This window comes from Vulpes vulpes, chromosome 1, assembly GCF_048418805.1.
Source record: "Vulpes vulpes isolate BD-2025 chromosome 1, VulVul3, whole genome shotgun sequence".
NCBI lineage: Eukaryota > Metazoa > Chordata > Mammalia > Carnivora > Canidae > Vulpes > Vulpes vulpes.
Genome location: NC_132780.1, coordinates 85,580,432 through 85,595,274, shown reverse-complemented (window position 1 = coordinate 85,595,274; position 14,843 = coordinate 85,580,432). Strand labels below are relative to the sequence as shown.

The window sequence follows — 14,843 nt, the reverse complement described above, 5'->3', positions numbered from 1 at the left end:
CGGAGTCTAATTATCTTATCATTAATGTTCACCAGGTGGTTAGGAAATTCTGACTTTCTTTTATGTCTAATTGAGAGGTAAAAGGTAGTGAAATGATTATATATATACATATATATATATATGTATATATATATAATACTGTTGAAAGTTAAACCCATTTCTGATGTGCATTTAAATGTAACTGAAATAGGACAAATTGAATAATAAAATTAAATTTGCAAAATATAGGAACAGGTATTATTAAATGTATGCTCTTCCCTAAGATATTTGGGTGGTGAGTTGGCACATAGGCCTCGAGCCCCACATTTTTGTGGGGCTTGCTTGGCGTGGTTCCCACCTGCCCACACTTGCCTCTTCTTTTCCCTCCCTTGGCATATCAAAGGAGTACATGAGACATTCCCCTGCCAACGCCCTATGCAAAGAGATTGTTTTAAAAAAGTGCTGAAGTTTAATGTTAGGAAAGAAAATGGATTCTCCAGTCCTGTGGGCATTCTCAGAATCAAGATTTGTTTTTCATGCATCTGGGAGCCCCAACAATGATACTGTAAAAAAACCAGAAATGTAAATTTGACAGTCATAGCTCCCTACTGCCTTGTCCGGCTAGTTAGTGGTTTCCCACTGTCTGTTATTGGTTGCTTCAGATGCTTAATTAGGACTTCATACACTGGTTTTTGTGACCTGCGCTCTGCCCGGCTCTTCAGCACTTAGTTTGTATCTCCTAAGTGCACACACTACCGTATTCCCTTGTTCTTCTGCTCGTGCTTTGTTTCTTCTTTTGGAAGTACTCTTCTCTCTCTATGAGACTCCGTTTAGACACCACTTCCACCAGGGAGCGTTTCTGAGCCCCTAGCTCTACTAGGTCCCAAAGCACTGCTGTGGGTGCCTTGTTTACCACAGTGAAAAAAAAAAGCAAACAAAAAAACAGAAGGTATCCTTGGCCTTGTGGAACTTATATTTTATCTGTGGGAAACAGATGATAAACAATAACCATAATAACGAAAGACCTAGTTTGCCTAGTAGAAGGTGATGGGAAATGTAACGGGTGGGAGAGATGGAATTCTACACTAAATAGCATGGTTGGGTGGGCCTCATAGAGAAGGCCTCTTGGGATGAGGAATATGCCATGTAGATTATCTAGGGAAATTGCCTTCCAGGCAGAGTCCACAACCAGTCAGTGAAATCTCCCTTCATGAGAGCATCTGTGTTAAATTGGCACAGTTCCAGTCATCAAGGAAGTTGACTGACTAGTTTTCCCAAGTATCCTTTCTTTAGGCAAATATATATTTCCATTTGGATGTTTGAATTTCTAAAAATAGTTTTAATGCAAATCTCTCCTGTACTGTTTCCCCTTCCCAGATCCGTAGCCAGTGCACGTATTGTGGACTAATAATAATCCAGAACTCCCACGTGGGCACTACTGTACACCTAAATCGTATGGATCATATGATCTTCTCTCTCCACCGTGAGATCAGGATTCACCCTCTGTGAAATATAGGCCCCATAATCATTGTATGGGCCAGGACTGTTTCTGTGCTCTGTTCACTGAGTCACATTCCTTTATGTTCTGTCTTCTCTCAGTTTTTAATTTCCGTCCCCATCATCACCCGGTTGGTGTTTCCTGGTTTCCCTTTTGTGCCTGTGCATCTTTATCCGATTTGATCAATGAGATGGGGGAAGTATTCTTCTGGTTCCTTCAGTTTCCTTTTAGCAACTTGCATTAAATAGGTTCATGTCTGGGACGTCACTTTCAAAAAGAAGAAATCTAGCATAGCTCTTGCACATTAATTGAAGAATCTTTACTTCTCCCACATTTACTGGTTAGATTTGGGTTTGGAGGAAATAAATACTCTGGATCACTAAATTTTGTATAAATCTGCTGCTTTACCCACTGTTTTTCACTGCTGTCTTTTAAGCAACATGCTCTTTGCTATCATTATTTTATATTTCCAGGTGGTTTTGGAAGTAAATATTGGAGTATTTTCAGTAATCTGGAGCTTCTTGCTGTAACAACACAATAATTTAAATTTAAATAGGCTCGGGCAGCCCAGGTGGCTCAGTGGTTTAGCGCCACCTTCAGCCCAGGGCGTGATCCTGGAGACCTGGGATTGAGTCCTATGTCGGGCTCCCTGCCTCCCTCCCTCCCTCTGCCTGCCTACCTGTCTGTTTGTCTCTCTCTCTCTGTGTCTCTTATGAATAAATAAATTTTAAAAATCTTAAAAAAAAGAATAGGCTCAAGACCTGAAAATGTATGTGTATATATATTTCTAGATTAAAATGTATTTTTCCCACAGCTGGAGCACCTGGGTGGCTCAGTCAGTTAAGCATCTGTCTGTCTTTAGCTCACATCATGATCCCAGGGTCCTGGGATGGAGCCCCACAAGAGGCTCTGTGCTCAGTTGGAGTCTGCTTCTCCCTCTGCCCCTCCCCCTGCTTGTGCTCTCTTCTCTGCCAAAATAAATAAATAAAATAAATAAATAAATAAATAAATAAATAAAATCTTTTTAAAAATGTATTTTCCCATTTCTCTTACGTTTCTTATATCTCCACATATCAGAAACTTTAAATGTCAGAAGATAGTCTTGAATGTCACACCTTGGGACTTCTTCACGAGCTGCATTTCTCAATAGAGATGGTGAAGTTTTTGTCACATAGTCATTTGATGCTCACAGGTGCTAACTGATGTGTGAATTTACTGCCTGTGCTTGCTTCATTGTCTGGTTATATAGATGCTATAAATGTATCTATGGATTTTAGGGAATGGTGCTTTTTTGCTCTTGTTCACATTACTCTTTTAATTTAAATTTTTTGTCAAGGTAATAATTGTAAGTAGCTTAAAAGTCAGATAATATTTATAGTGCTTATCACAAAAAAAACAAAGTTCTGTCACTCATCTCCCTTTACCCTTCCCCACCAGTAATGTTCTCTTTTAAATTTATTATAGGTGGGGCACCTGGGTGACTCAGTCTGTTGAGTGTCCGACACTTGATTTCCACTCAGGTCATGATCTCAGGGGTGATGGGATCGAGCCCATGCTCAGTGGGGAGCTGCTTAAGATTCTCTCCATTTTCTTTCTCTTCTACCCCTACCCCCTTTCACTCGCTCCTGTGTGTGCTCTCTTTCTCTCTCAAATAAATAAAATCTTTTAAAAAATAAACTGATTACTGATGTTTTTCTGGTGTTTAGCTCTGTTTTTCACATCAGATGATTGTTCTGGTGTCTTTTAGATTTTTTTTCCCTTTATTATGGAAGATGAAGATTTAGCCTGCAAATATCCTGACATCCCAACATAGTTATGTTAAATGCTACTTAAAAAAACAGTTGTGGGATCCCTGGGTGGCTCAGTAGTTTAGCACCTGCCTTCAGCTCAGGGTGTGATTCTGGAGACCTGGGATCGAGTCCCACGTCACGTTCCCTGCATGGAGCCTGCTTCTCCCTCTGCTTGTGTCTCTGCCTCTGTGTGTGTGTGTCTCATGAATAAATAAATAAAATATTTTTTAAAAAACAGTTGTATTTAGAAGCAAAAACTGTATTGATTCTAAAATAGTACTAGAATACAATATTTTAGAAAACAAAAAACAGAGTTTTCATAATGCATTGTCAGAGAAGTGCACTAGAAGCAAAATATTAGACCTAGCAGGTGTTTATGTACATAATTTTAGGAGGATAACAATAATATTAGCAACAATTCTGATTTGGCTCCAGCATTCAAATAGTACATGAGGAAATCTTCATTTCCTCTTACCTTACAGTTGTCAGTGAGTGAGCTTTGTTTTTAAACTCTAGTCAATTAGAGTCTTAATCACCAAACATTTTATGGGAGCAGAGGTGAAAGTTTAACCCCACTTAAAAGAACAAAAGTACTAAAGGCAGACTGTTCTGAGAATCATAAATTTGCATGAAAAACCTCACAAGGGAAAAATCATAATTGCCTCAGCATGAGAGATGGAACGTATTGGAAGATAATTGGAGACTGTCTTTTATGTGTTCTCTTTGGTTTAGTTTTGATTTCATGTACTTTAATTTGTTTCCATCTCTTAGTTTTTTTCCTTAATATATTCTAAAGAATGTAAAACACTTCTTAGGATCTCATTACTACTTGTGAAATTGCCTTCTTCTGTACCATTGGATGTAATTTTTTTTGTCAGTCGTACAAGACAAAGGTATCTTTGAACAGGCTATTTTACTTTAGCAATCTGACAGTAGTGATAACCCTAAAACTACATTTTGTGTAAGTTCAAATATACTGTAACAGTTTCCCTTAGGTGAACACGTTAAAGATTTTTGTTTTGCATATTTAAGCCCTATCATCTTTGCTTTTATTCATGTTTCATCATTTGTATGTGTCAAAGTTATATTTTCACTTCAAACTTTGCTTAAAGGGTATATTAGTCATTCCCTTGACAAGTATGGTCAGTAGTCTAATTGAAGATGTTTCATTACTTGGTGAACACAGTAGGTTACAAACTCAACTTTTGCTTCTCTTTGCAAAGGCCCTGAGACGTGAGTTAAAGGAGAAAGAGTATTCTGTCCTGAATGCTATAGACCAAGCTCGAGTTTTCCTGGCTGATCAGCCAATTGAGGCCCCAGAGGAACCAAGAAGAGACCTGCAATCAAAAACAGGTGAGATTGGGGCGCCTGGGTGGTTCAGTGGGTTATGCATCTGCCTTTGGTTTAGGTCATGATCCCAAGGTCCTGGGATTGAGCCCTACATTGGGATCTGGGTTTGGCAGGAAGCCTGCTTCTCCCTCTGCCTCTGCCTCTGCCTCTCTCCTTGCTTGTTCCCTCGATCTCTCTCTCTCTCTCTGTCAAATAAATAAATAAAATCTTTAAAAAAAAAACAGGTGAGCTTTTTTTTCATACATCGTAAAAACACATGTGAGGGGAACAAAAACCCGAAATCAAGTAGGAAATTTCCTCTCAGCATTTCAGGATCTGATATAAAAAAAAAATTCTTCCAAGTATTCGTTAGTTTAATCCAATATGTCATTATTTAATATCCAGATTTTTATATTAAAAAATAAAATGTATACATCAATATTCTTAATTTAAAAGGAAATTAACTGCAAATAGATTTGGTAAAAGGCATGCTGTAACTAAAAGTAATTTCTTTGAGAAAGAAAAATGTACGTTTCTTCTATTCAAACACATTACGTGATAAATGATTGCAACTGGAGGAGTGATATTTAAAATACAGTTCAGGGCAGCTCGAGTGGCTCAGCAGTTTAACACCGCCTTCAGCCCAGGGCCTAATCCTTGAGCCCCGAGATCGAGTCCCATGTCGGGCTCCCTACATGGAGTCTGCTTCTCCCTCTGCCTGTGTCTCTGCCTCTCTCTCTTTCTGTGTGTCTCTCATCAATAAATAAATTAAAAAATATATATTAAAAATAAAATACATATAAATATTTAAATAATCATAAAGATCTTTTTAAGCTTCTGTTTTTACAGATTCCTTTTTAAAATTAGACTCCAAAGTAAACACTTGTCTTTTCCAAGCAGGCAACAGAATTTAAGTAATTTAAAATTAACCTGGGACACTTGGGTAGCTTAGCGGTTGAGCGTCTGCCTTTGGCTCAGATCATGATCCCGGACTTCTGGGATCAAGTCCTGCATCAGGCTCCCTGCATGGAGCCTGCTTCTCCCTCTGCCTGTGCCTCTGCCTCTCTCCCTGTGTCTCTCATCAATAAATAAATCTTAAAAAAAAAAAAAGTTAACCTATTTATGCACTCTTTATGTACTTTGGCTGAAAATGGAAACAGTAACTGCCTTAGTAGGAAATAGCAGTCAGTCACACAGTAAATTTAAGAGATGAATTTGGAGGCCAACATAGATCTTTATTGTGATTTTTCACTGTTGGCAATAAAAGCATTCTGATGCATTTTTAAAAACAAACATGCCATTCAAAATATTTTTTCATCATTCACTTCACATAGTGAAGGCAGATCTGAAAGACTGCCTCATGCTGTGTCCAGCAGCATAATTCACGAGCATTTATTACTTGTAAGTAAAGTACATTTGGAAAAATGCTTTCTTTGACTATGGCTGAAACTGGAGCAGGCATTTGGACAAGTAGCTATTTTCCTACTCAGCCTTTGTCAGAGTAGTTCTACTTCAGACTGAATAAATTTACCATCAAGATCACAATCTTCTAAAAAAGAAAAAATCACAATGTTCTTTGTTATATGTGTATTATACACACACACACACACACACACACACACACACGTCTATGCACCCAGCTTACACACATACACACAAGTTGGGTGCTTAATGCACAGTTGCTGAATGAATGCGTGCATGAGCTGAGCGCACCTGTGACGATGCTTGGTCAGTGAGCAGGCTCAGTTAAGAGGAATGACCCACCAGGACAGGATCATCACAAGCCGCAGTGCAGCAGTGAGGAGCAAAGCGGCCCTGTGCCTGGGCAGGAGGTGGCAGTGAGGGGCTTGTACATGCTGTCTGGTTCAGATTGCAGAGGACCTGGAAAGTCGGACAGAACATTTCAACTCAATACAAGAAAGAAGGCACTATTACAATTGCTGTTGTTAAGCGTGGAAGAAAAATAAGTTTACTCATCTCACCCTATCCAATTTAAAATTCACCTTAAATCTGAGTTTCTTGTCTCCCTGCTTCCCCAGTACTTTCCAGTGAATAGAGGAAGCATTTTATAATCTACTTCATAGCAGTAAAAAAAGTGTTATTGTATCATTAAAGCTTCACTTTGCTATACATTTTCCTTCTCCTGGTTAGTCCATTTCAGGGGTAAGATAATATCACTTTTTTGAGTTCTTATTTTGCTTTTACATTTGGTATGTTTCTGAGCCCTCTTTCAAATATTCTATTGGGGGGGTAGGGCAAGAGAAAACGTCATCAGTGTAACTTTATGATTTTCTTTCTTTTTGGTTTTTTTTATGATTAGCAATTTTTATGCTTTCCTTCTTTTCTGATATTGCTTTCTGCAATGGTGGCTGATTTTACCTGCTGTTAAAAGTAAATGAAAGAAAATTATCCATAATAGGTTTTATACTTTTGTTGTTTACCATGAATTATGTAGAGCTGCTATCAGAAATAGAGAGCATTTGAACATTAGTTATCTTGTGTGATGCTACGTGAAGTACTCACTGTTAAAGGGAATAGAGTGGGGAGAAATGATATGATTTTTTATTCTATTTAATAAGCATTTATTTATTGAGTATGCTGTGTATACACCAAATGGATCCATCTCTTTACTTTTAAATAACTATTTCAGAAAGTACTTCTCTGCATAATGTTTCTAAATGCCTTTTTTCTTCCAGCTCCTTTTTTTTCAGTTTTTTTCAATTATTGATTCTTATAGTGTTATGTGTTTGTGTGTGTGTGTGTGTGTGTGTGTGTGTATGTATGTGTGTAAGGCAACCTGTGGCATTTTACTTTACTGCCCAGTAATATAGGTATAAATTGCTCTCAGGCATCTGTTAATTGACAAAGGCTATTAAAAAGAAACAAATTAATTATTTCAACCAAATGACAAGTTGCTGATAAAGAATCTCATAAGGTATGCTCTGCTAGATATTTCCCCTCCACTCCCTTACTATTGAGATATAATTGACACATTGTAGAAGTTTAAGGGATACAACGTAACGATTTGATGTATGTATATATTGTAAGCCAATCACCATGATAAGTCTAGCTAATATCCATCACCATACACAGTTACATATTCTATTTCCTTGTGATGAGAACTTTTAAGATCTAGTCCCTTACCATCTTTTGAGTATGTATATTTTAAATATTTAAAAAATCACTACTAATAGGAACACCTGGGTGACTCAATGGTTGAGCACCTGCCTTTGGCTCAGGGTGTGTGTGATCACGGAGTCCTGGGATGGAGTCCCACATTGGGCTCCCTGCGTGGAGCCTGCTTCTCCCTCTGTCTGTGTCTCTGCCTCTCTCGTGTCTTTCATGAAAAAATAAAATCTTAAAAAAAATAAAAATCACTAATATTACTGCCTGGCTTTAAGCCCTTGCCATTTATTGTTAGGAGTATTGTCAGTTCTTTCTCAGTTGGTATCTTTGCATCAACATAGACAGTACAATGATAAATTGGAAACTCAGAACTGGCATTTGCTCCCCTGGTTTAAAAACTACCAATAGCCTCTAGGATGGCACTTGAGCTCCTACACCTGGAACACAAGCTGCACAGGGATTTGGCCTCAGTTTACTGGGTAGCAGTCTCTCCTCTCTCTCTCTCTTCCCCAAACTGATGTCCATTTGACACCAAACTGCTAGGGACGATGTGCCAGTTATGGTCTTCCTTGCCTTTATCCTGTTGCCTCCTATCCTGTTTCTTTGTTGTTGTTGTTGTTGTTTGTTTGTTTGTTTTTTTCTGCCTGTGGGTCTATTTTACCTGATTTCTGACTCCTTCCTTGTTTGCCCACCCAACCCCTGCTCATCCTGTCCCAACTGTCGAAGGCTCAGTGTCTTCCTGATGCTTCTCTCTCTCATCTCTTCTCCATGCTTTCCTGTCATCTCTCTGCTGTGTTGCCAAGATCTGTGTCCAGAGCTCAGCCCTTCCCTGGCTTAGTGACCTTTCTCACTTATTGAGAAGCTGAAAGAGTGTGGAAAAATGATCTAGGCAGCCAAAAATAGATATTATACAGCAAATACAGTGAAGATCCTCCCCTTACTCATAGCAAAGCTGCTCTCTCAGAGGTATTAACTCCTACTTTAGATACTGTTGTAACTAGTTTAACCTGATTCCCAGTGAGTTGTGGATATGTGGCAAAGTGGAAATGACAGGACAGGGAAAAGGGTGGCAGTGAGTGATGACTGCTGGCAGTTTGACAGCAAGGAAGAGAAAGAAATTAAAGAAAGGATATATGAGACTTCTAAAATAAAACAAAACAGAGAGTCTTTGGGGTTTTTTACAATAAAAGAAAAACTGAAGCTATGAATTATGGTTTACTTTTGAAGACAGAACATAAATCAGCTACAAGAAGGCATAGGAATTTATACTATATTTTAGTATATTTCTTTTTTAAATGGCAGCCATAAAAACACAGGGCTAAATAGGTAAGGTGTAGCTGTCTGAAGCACTAACTCAGAATAACTCATTCCACTTATAAATGGTTCTTAAGTAAATACGATTTTTAATTGAACAGAAATCGTCTGAATAATTACAGATATTTTGTGGAGTTCACAGCTTTATCAGTAGCCCTCCTTTATCTGGTTTGAGCAATATGAAACTTTTTAATTTGATTACATCTGTATCATGTCATTTAACACATTGAATTGTTTTTCATTTGATTTTAATCACCTGGTGTATATCTGTGAAAAGGTAGAAAGAAGAGTAAATCTCTCATCATCTTTGTATTGTTCTTTGTACTTCTAAAACCCAACCCTATCCCAATGAGTCAGGCACATAAAGCAAGATGCTTTTTCCTTTCTCTGTCTTCCTTCCCCTTTCTGTTTCTCCTTCCCCCTCCCCTCCCTCCTTTCCCCCTTTCCTTCCTTCATTTCTTTCTTTCTTTTCTTTCTTTCTTTCTTTCTTTCTTTCTTTCTTTCTTTCTTTCTTTTTTCTTTCTTTCTTTTCTTTCTTTCTTTCTTTCTTTCTTTCTTTCTTTCTTTCTTTCTTCCTTCTTTCCTTCCTTCCTTCCTTCCTTCCTTTTCTTTTCTTTCTTTTCTTTCCTCTCCCTTCCTTCTTTGCTTTCTTTCTTCTTCCTTCCCTCCCTCCTTCCTTTCTTCTTTCTTTCTACCAAGAAAATACTGTGATGTTGAACAAGGCCACCAGCTAAGTCGGGGTAGATCCAGGAACAGAGTTCAAAGCTTTTATGTGGGTGACCTTTCTTAACCTGCAGTGTTTTGGCTGACTTTTACCATCTCTTCCTTTTTATCTCCTCTGTGTCTCTGCTTATTGGCCACTGACTTGACTCCTTCTCTACTTTCGGAATCTGGAGCCTATTCACCGTGCACTGCTGTTCCTTGGTTTCTCCCTTAATTCCCCTGCCTTCTTTTACCCCTGACTGTTCTCAGCCTAGCTTTCACTTCCTTCTGAAAATCATCTGGCTGCATGGTGAAGGTAGACGTACAGGACACCTGTGGACTTAGCCATAGTCAGCCTAGCCCACGTCAGCCCCCAAACCTCTCGAGGTAATCAAGGAGAACATGTGCCTTCTCACCTCTGTGTCACCTGCAGTTCAGGTTAAAAGTCGGATTTGCACAGAGGAGTTAGTGATTTCACATCAGCATCCCTGTCTCCACACTGCATAGAGATGCCGGCGTGCATGTGCACAAATGTGCATCTATGTTTTATGATTTAAGGTTATGGTATCAATTGCTAAATAAGCCTGCTAACACTTTTATAGGATAGATCACTTCCAAAAGTGTTAGAAAGTTGTACAATTTATTGTATCTGGGGGTATAGACAAGCTCTTTTCCTCTTCTCAGCTTTTCATTTTTAAGATAAAAAAGATTGCATTATTTTATTCATCAATTCCCCCATGAATCCTCTTTAGAATCTATTCCAGTTAAGGCATTACTATTGCTACAACTATTATTTTATTCCAGGCTCTTAGAACATCATTTCTTTTTCAGCCTGTTATATTTGATGAGTTGATTCTGTTTCATTTTTAATGATTAGTCCTGGAAAAAGGACATCTATTATTTTATTTATTCTTTTTATACTTTGTGAATTATTGTGTGTGTGTGTACTTCATATAATTATGTATGTCTGTACTTCTGATTAATGGTTGATCATTTTTCAGATACAAAAGTATTATGGATTAATATTTTTCCTCTTTGATCTTTGACAGCTGGCTATTTATATTTACTAGTAGTTAATATTTAAACTCACGGTGTACTATTTTCCTTTAAATATTAAATGTTTCATAGTATTTTAAAAAGATAATTATTAGGAGTATTTTTCTCTCATGCAAAATCTTATATATGGTGTAATGAAGTAATAAATGACATTTTCAGTCCACTGTGTGAGTCCATTTTATGCCAATATTAGCAAACTTGTGCGAATAAAATTTCACGATCATTAAATGAATGAAAATGTGGAATTATCATATAGTTTAGTAGAAGTTACTTTTATACTGATATTTAATATAACTTAAGTTTACAGGAAGAGATGGCAGTAATTATTTCCTTGCATCTCATAAAATGAGACCAAATTACACATTATAGCCTAAATAATTAGGCTAGTAAAAATGATGGGTGTTTTCTCTCAGGGCATTTTTGTTTTCCTAGTAACAGCTTTATTAATTAGAACCCTAGTCGTAGTAAATGGCAGACACCCAACTTCCATAAGCAAAGGCACAAGGGGAAATGTATTAACTCCCATAGCCAAATTGCATTAAGGGCAAGGTCACAGCCAGCCACAGGGACTGAAATGCCACCCAGAAGCCTTTTTTCTTTGTCTTCCTGTCTCCCTCTACAAGTTTTGATTTTCTTAGCTTTCCTATGATCACATACCTCATACCACCAAGGAGAGACAGCGCTTCTTTCAATCCAGCACATTACAGGAGAAGGCTCTTATAGACTCAGCTTGAGTAACATGGAGCTCAGAGTCTACTGGGATTTGGCACGCCCATGCTACAAAAATAATATTAAATGGGGGAAGAGCCAATGCCCAAGAAGAAAGGGAGAGAAATGTTAGTAGACATAGATGTTCACAAGGCAACACTGATCAGGTGCTTACAGTGTGCCAGGCACTATGCCAGGTACCTCACATACCTTGTTACCTTTAATCCTCGTAACGACTCATTGAGGTATGAATACTGTTACCACCCATTTGAGAGATAAGGAAATTAAGTCTCTGAGAGGTGTGGAAGCTCCTGTCACTCATGACAGAGCTGAAGCTCCCATGTCTGGCTTAGTGTCAAACTTAGTGCTCTTAACCACCATAGTATACTCTCTTCATTACCCCAGTAATCATAAGTACTTCCAGCTATTCAGTAGAAATAATTTTCTATATTTTTTTGACTTTAAAGAAATGTCATACAATAATTAAATACATTTTGTAACTCTTGACTTTTCCCTTTGCTGTTGCTTTTTCTTTACTGAAATACCAGGCTGCTTAATAGAATGGCATACCAGTTCACTAATTTTCTAGCATCAGGAGAAAAGGTGGTTGGGCAATATTAGACTTTGTCTTTTTAATTTTCATATAAAAACTTGAAGGATAAATCATAGCTTTCAGGCCTATAGACCAAGACAATAATTTAATTAGCTTCTCAAATCCAAATTAGATTAGTAATGTTGTAATGCATGAAAAAGCATAGAAAAATATAATGTTGCTTTCTTTTTCAGTATTCTTAAATACAGAGAAGCAATGTGATCCTTCCCAAATTAAAGTTCTATAATGTATGTATGGGTGTAATGAATCTAGTCTTCAGCTTTCCTAAAATATATGTGTTGGCTGACTAAGCCTACTGATTGGGTAAAAATTTCTAAAACTTTTTTGCATGACAATGAGTACCATAGTAATGAAATCCAATTTAAATAAACGTATCAACATTCTTGATGAAGAATTATATAGTAACAAAGGTTAGTTTGATGGGCACAACATTTTAAATTAATTGTTCACCATCTGTTATGTTCTCTAATCACTGTTGCAACAGTGCAAGAGATGGATTTATGTAATCCATAAATTACATTTGCCTCATAAAAAAGATGACAGTATTTTACATGTATGTATTTTCTTGTAATAGACATCTGGGAAGTTACTTTTTTAAACATAAAGAATAGGGGGATGCTAAACTCTTTTAATGGGTTGGTGTACTTATTTTGTTGTTGATTTTGTTGTCCCTCTGGAAAGCTGTAATCTTCTAGAGTGAATTAGAGGAGTTGCCATTTTTAAAGAAGTTTAAGGCTAGCAAAGACATAAAATCTTCTCTTCAGTTAAACTCCTCACTTATGGCAGTACATAAACATAAGACATACTTCACTTCTTCTGTAAGAATGGCTAAGTATTCTAGATACTGAAGATACAATAGTGAACAAAACATATCCTTTCCCTCCTGGATTTTACATTCCCAGCTTCCCTTCTTTCTTTGCAGTGCCATCCCTCAACCCCCAGTGACCTGTCTGCAGCTGTTCTAGCACTCTTAAATGACTTGAATAAATTACAAAATGGCCATTAGGATGAGGACATTCAGGGAATACTCGGTTACAGAAGATTGAAAGCTGGATGTCAGGTGGTTTAGCCAGTTCTGTTCCATGGCATCTCTTATATTCCTGTTCCTTTCCTTAGAGGTGAATTTTCTTAACGATCTGTCCTTACTTCTTGCTCAACTCAGTGCTGGGTTTATTTACTTTGGCTCACTTTACAAGAAGAATAAAACTTAGAAGTGTCTTGACTTTGGTTCTACCTCCATTTACCTCTGAACAGAAGCACCATTTATCTCCCTCCACAGTGTGCTCTGCATTTCTAGCTTCCTCTCCATTTTCCTTCACTCTCTTAAGACTTTGCATGTGGGTTTTTGTGGAAGATACTCCCTAAATTTCTTTACTTTGGAGTTCTTGCTTTTCTCTAAATGTCTCTGTTCACTGTCCTTTTTTTCCCCACTTAAGGATTTGAGAAACCCCTTGGCAGCATGGATGAATCCATATCATCTTTATGATATTCCTACTGAAAGATTTAGGCTTCACATTAACAGGTTAATCTAGTCTAGGTAACATCTTACTATTGTCACTCTTACAATATGTAGATTAACATAATTAGAAATATTACTGTAATCAGCTGATGGCCCTTGATGATGCACTTGTAATCTAGTTCATAATGATTGTTATCATCATACAAAATAGGAAATGGGTGGAGTCCTCTTAAACACTGATCATCAGAGAGATTAAGTTAATCTTAATCATGTAATCAGAAAACGTGGAGAGAATATATTTCCCATTATTTTAATCACCTTTTGGTTATGAAGGAAAGAGAGAAATGGAGGGCAGTTAGAGAACGAGAGAGAGTAAGAGCAAGTCGAGTCTCTAGACATGGGAGTGCTTTGTTTTTTCCCTGTGAATTCTTGTTAGCTAATCTATTGGTTTGCTTGTCTAAAAATCCCTAGAGATGTCTAAACCTCCCAGACTTAGTAATAAAATCATAAAAGGAATCATAAAAGAAATTAACCTTTGTTGACACCCTCCTGTGTGCCAGGCATGTGCCAGTTACTTTATAGTTACTAACTGAAGTTCAAAGAGATAAGGAATATGTTTATGATTACATAATTTGTTAGTGTTTGAAATGGCATATGATCTCCTAATCTTTCCATACACTAGATTGTCCAGGAGTGAAAATGCTACTCTGGAAGGTTTTAATTTTTTTTCCTATGTTTGCTTGTCTTAATATTTCCTTTTCATCATTTGGTGAAATACATGTTAAAAAAAAAGAACAGTGCAAGTAAGATATTTGGAACTACCATACTTGAAATAACTTTGTAAGGTTTATCCTTCTCTTTCACGGTAAAAACTTTTTTATAACTCACTTTAGATCGGTGTAGGGAGGAGGAAGGAAAAATAAATGGAAAGATTTCCACTTGAAGTTATAAAGTTGAGTATTCTCAGGAAAGAGTTAAGCTAAAAGTTCCATTGAGCCCAGCTCAATTCACTAATTATATATTGAGGACATACTGGTCTCTAGACTGGATATTGCCAAACCAAGATGGAAAGAAAGAAAACATGTATGACATAAGACTTTAGAACCTATAAATAAAAAGTCACAGTGAAGTTATAAATATCAATTTGTTATTGAAAAAAAGAAGATGCAATAAATATGGAAGATCTTTAAAGCAATTGGGCTGATTCTAATAGAGTTTTATATTATTTCATTGGAGAAACATGTAATTTAACTTTTTTATTATAAAATG

At 37.2% G+C, this 14,843-nt stretch overlaps 1 protein-coding gene across 11 annotated transcripts in view; it reads left to right on the top strand.

The window, feature by feature from the left end:
* Window positions 1–14,843, top strand: part of UTRN (utrophin) — a 497,326-nt gene that overhangs the window by 383,553 nt on the left and 98,930 nt on the right. For all 11 annotated transcript variants that reach the window (XM_025997956.2, XM_072719084.1, XM_025997957.2 and 8 more), the window contains one exon: window positions 4,491–4,620. In XM_025997956.2, the coding sequence (XP_025853741.2) occupies window positions 4,491–4,620 (130 nt within the window). The remainder of the gene's footprint in view (window positions 1–4,490; window positions 4,621–14,843) is intronic.